Genomic DNA, 3,180 nt, shown 5'->3' with positions numbered 1-3,180 from the left:
GGGTCCGCCCCTAGACTGGGTACCTACTATCCTCAACAATTACAGTTGCAGTCTGACTCATTGACAAAGTATGTGATATCTTTGGCACGTGTGTTGACTAATATCCATGCGCAAGTTTTCTCCTCCATTCCAGATCCTGAGGCGGACACTGGAACGCACACTTTGCAACCTGGAGACTGGGTCTTGGTCAAGAAGTTTCTGCGGAAACATACATTGGAACCCAGATATGACGGTCCCTTCCAGGTGCTTCTGGTGACGGCCACCTCAGTGAAGCTAGAAGGAAAGAGTACCTGGATCCACGCCTCTCACTGCAAGAAAGTTGCACCCCCAGAAGACAACTAGAACATGAGACTATACACATATATCCTTTTGTATGTGCTTTCGGGAATGGGTAGGGGACAAAGAGTGGCAATCACAAGGGAAGGTGGGACACCCGAACAGAGTGGCCTGATAACATTTTGGTACAATTCTTCCAACACCCGTGTGGCCACTTTTGCCTTTGACTTTTGCTTCATAGCGCCTTGTCCGAAACAACCTTGGCAGTGTACTACGTATCAGGATCACTCCAGTAGTATATATATATGTGTGACGGATGACTATTGGGGAGACAAATGCAGATACTGGGGCTCAGTAGGATGGAATACGGGGCCTGACTGGGGGTATAAACCGCTAAGTGCCTTAAACCGCAAAGATAAAAATGGGAAGAGCCTAATTGATAGATTGACTATATTTAAAAAAGGCACATGTTCATATGAAAACCCAACAGGGAGAACTATGCCACTCACCCTCACCATAGAGAACCCCAGCCCAGGAGATGAGGGGCTTTACTGGTTGGGATACTGGGGACATGGGGGAGTGATGGGACAATTCTGGATAAGGGATATGTATAGATCAAACCGATGGAAATCTTCCAGAGATACTGCTCCCACCTATAACCCACTTATGCCAAAGATCAAAACGTTGGCAGAGATGGTGGCCATAGCAAACCCTACATACGAAGATACTATAGCAGTAGAAACCGGCCTCTCAGACACTAATTTGTGGTTAGAATGGATGAGATACAATGCAAACTCGCATAATAAGTCCAACTGCTATGTGTGTGGGCATGCCAGACCACATCTGGGGACGGTGCCACTAACCCTACCAGATTCCATAGAGGAGTGTGTCTTAAGCCTGTATACTAACATCTCTACGAACCAGTCTTTATGTGAGGACTGGAAGAAGCGTTACCCCTTAATCCAAGGAGACGAAAAGGCCCCAAATGGTTTAACCATATATCCCGGTAATTATACCTGCTATGCCAACTATGAGGGAGGAGGAAGGTTTCTGGGGAACTTCACAAAGGGATTCTGTGCTGCTTATAGTACAGCCCGGTCAGATCTCACCCAGAACCAGGTCATGTCATTGGGGGATATATTCTGGATCTGTGGTGATCAGAAGATTAGGACCCGACTGATGGGGAAATGGAGAGGGGAATGTACCCTTGCCAATGCCATAATGCCATTGCACATCCTCTCAGATCCATTACTTAAGGGGCCGCCTAACCCCCTCCATGCAACCAAGCACAAACGAAGTGCCCCACAAGGGAGTTTTGACCCCCATGTCTATATAGATGCGATAGGAGTCCCAAGGGGGGTACCCGATGAATTCAAAGCCAGAGACCAGGTGGCCGCGGGATTTGAATCCCTATTCCTCTTCATCACTGAGAACAAGAATGTAGATTGGATAAACTACATCTACTATAATCAACAACGGTTTGTAAACTACACACGAGATGCCCTCAAGGGGATAGCAGAGCAGTTGGAGGCTACTTCTAACATGGTCTTTCAAAATCGTATGACACTCGATATGTTATTAGCTGAAAAAGGGGGGGTCTGTAAAATGATACCAAAGACCATGACCTGCTGTACGTATATCCCAGATAACACAGGCCCAAATGGGAAGGTGACACTGGCCATCAAGAGGTTGGAGGACCTGTCAAATGAGCTTAAGGAAAACTCAGGTATTACACATCCCTGGGATCAGTGGTTTGGATGGCTGAGTGGCTGGCAGAAAGCCCTCGCCCAAGCGGGGGTGGTTATCCTGGGTATTATCATTCTAATGGCAATAGTCGCCTGCTGTGTGATCCCTTGCATTAAGAGGCTAATAGGAAACGCTGTGAACGAGATCTCCCCTACATTCCTGAACTATAACAATGTTGAACTCCCCCGTGAAGAAAGAGAATCCTATACTCCCTTACAGACTATAGCCCCTGATCATCATATTTCAGACTTATAAAAACAAAAGGGAATGCTACAAATTTCCCCCCCTAACAGACAACTATAAATAGGGAAAGATAGTGCCTGACTGTGGCCTTCTCAGGACGTATCGAGACTCTAGGGATGGATTAGCCACTCAGGGGCTCTATATGCGTCTTAAAAGAGTTCCAGAGGGAGGGCCACCAGGCAGTTAGGACATCAGAAGATATAGGGACAGTCAGGAATAAAATAGCCATTTTAAGGGGGGATTGTAGTGGATTGTGATTGACAGTCCACGTTTTATTAGATGATCAGTAAAATGACAATTTTATAGTCTTGCTACTGTCTGTATCTTGCTCTTTAAATTCCTTACTCTCTTAAGTGAACAATCAGATATAGGTTGACGGAACAATGATGATAATTAAGATGGCGCCTTCATCCGGAGTCTCACCCTTGGTGACTCATCAGGAGAAAAGTATCTTTTAATGTAAACAACCCCCATAAAAGGGAATGAGTCTCTTTGGGGACAATGATTGGAAGATATCAACACGGATGGACGAACACGCAGAAACCCAGTGGACTTTTCACCCAATCAATGTATATGCTTTGCCTGCATCATAAGCCCTATAAATGATACTGTTAGTTCCTCAATAAAACAGAATTTTTAGGAAGTTGGCAAACTGCGAAGTGTCAGTGTCTTACTTCCACGTGCACGTATTCTCATATTAATTTGGCTCACTGGTAGATCACGGTAAATGGTCTGTAAGTGACCGAGTCCAAGACATCACCTCACCCCCCCAGTCTCCTCCTCACCTCACCCCTTCAGTCTCCTCCTCACCCCACCCCTTCAGTCTCCTCCTCACCTCACCCCTTCAGTCTCCTCCTCACCTCACCCCCTCAGTCTCCTCCTCACCTCACCCCTTCAGTCTCCTCCTCACCCCAC

At 46.4% G+C, this 3,180-nt stretch overlaps 1 protein-coding gene across 1 annotated transcript; it reads left to right on the top strand.

Moving 5' to 3' along the window:
* The first annotated feature begins 345 nt into the window (after nt 1-345).
* LOC149445465 (uncharacterized) lies at nt 346-2,917 on the top strand. Its single transcript, XM_089653797.1, has one exon. The coding sequence runs from the start codon at nt 346-348 to the stop codon at nt 2,275-2,277; it is 1,932 nt and encodes a 643-aa protein (XP_089509923.1). The 3' UTR covers nt 2,278-2,917.
* Nucleotides 2,918-3,180: the final 263 nt, after the last annotated feature.

The sequence above is a fragment of the Staurois parvus genome, unplaced genomic scaffold (assembly GCF_062004578.1).
Source record: "Staurois parvus isolate SC_StPar_1 unplaced genomic scaffold, SC_StPar_1.0 ptg000720l, whole genome shotgun sequence".
Taxonomy (NCBI): domain Eukaryota; kingdom Metazoa; phylum Chordata; class Amphibia; order Anura; family Ranidae; genus Staurois; species Staurois parvus.
This window is presented reverse-complemented; position numbering and strand designations above follow the sequence as displayed.

Coding starts and splice junctions, on each gene's coding strand:
- LOC149445465 (XM_089653797.1), top strand. CDS start 346: ATGAGACTATACACATATATCCTTTTGTATGTGCTTTCGGGAATGGGT.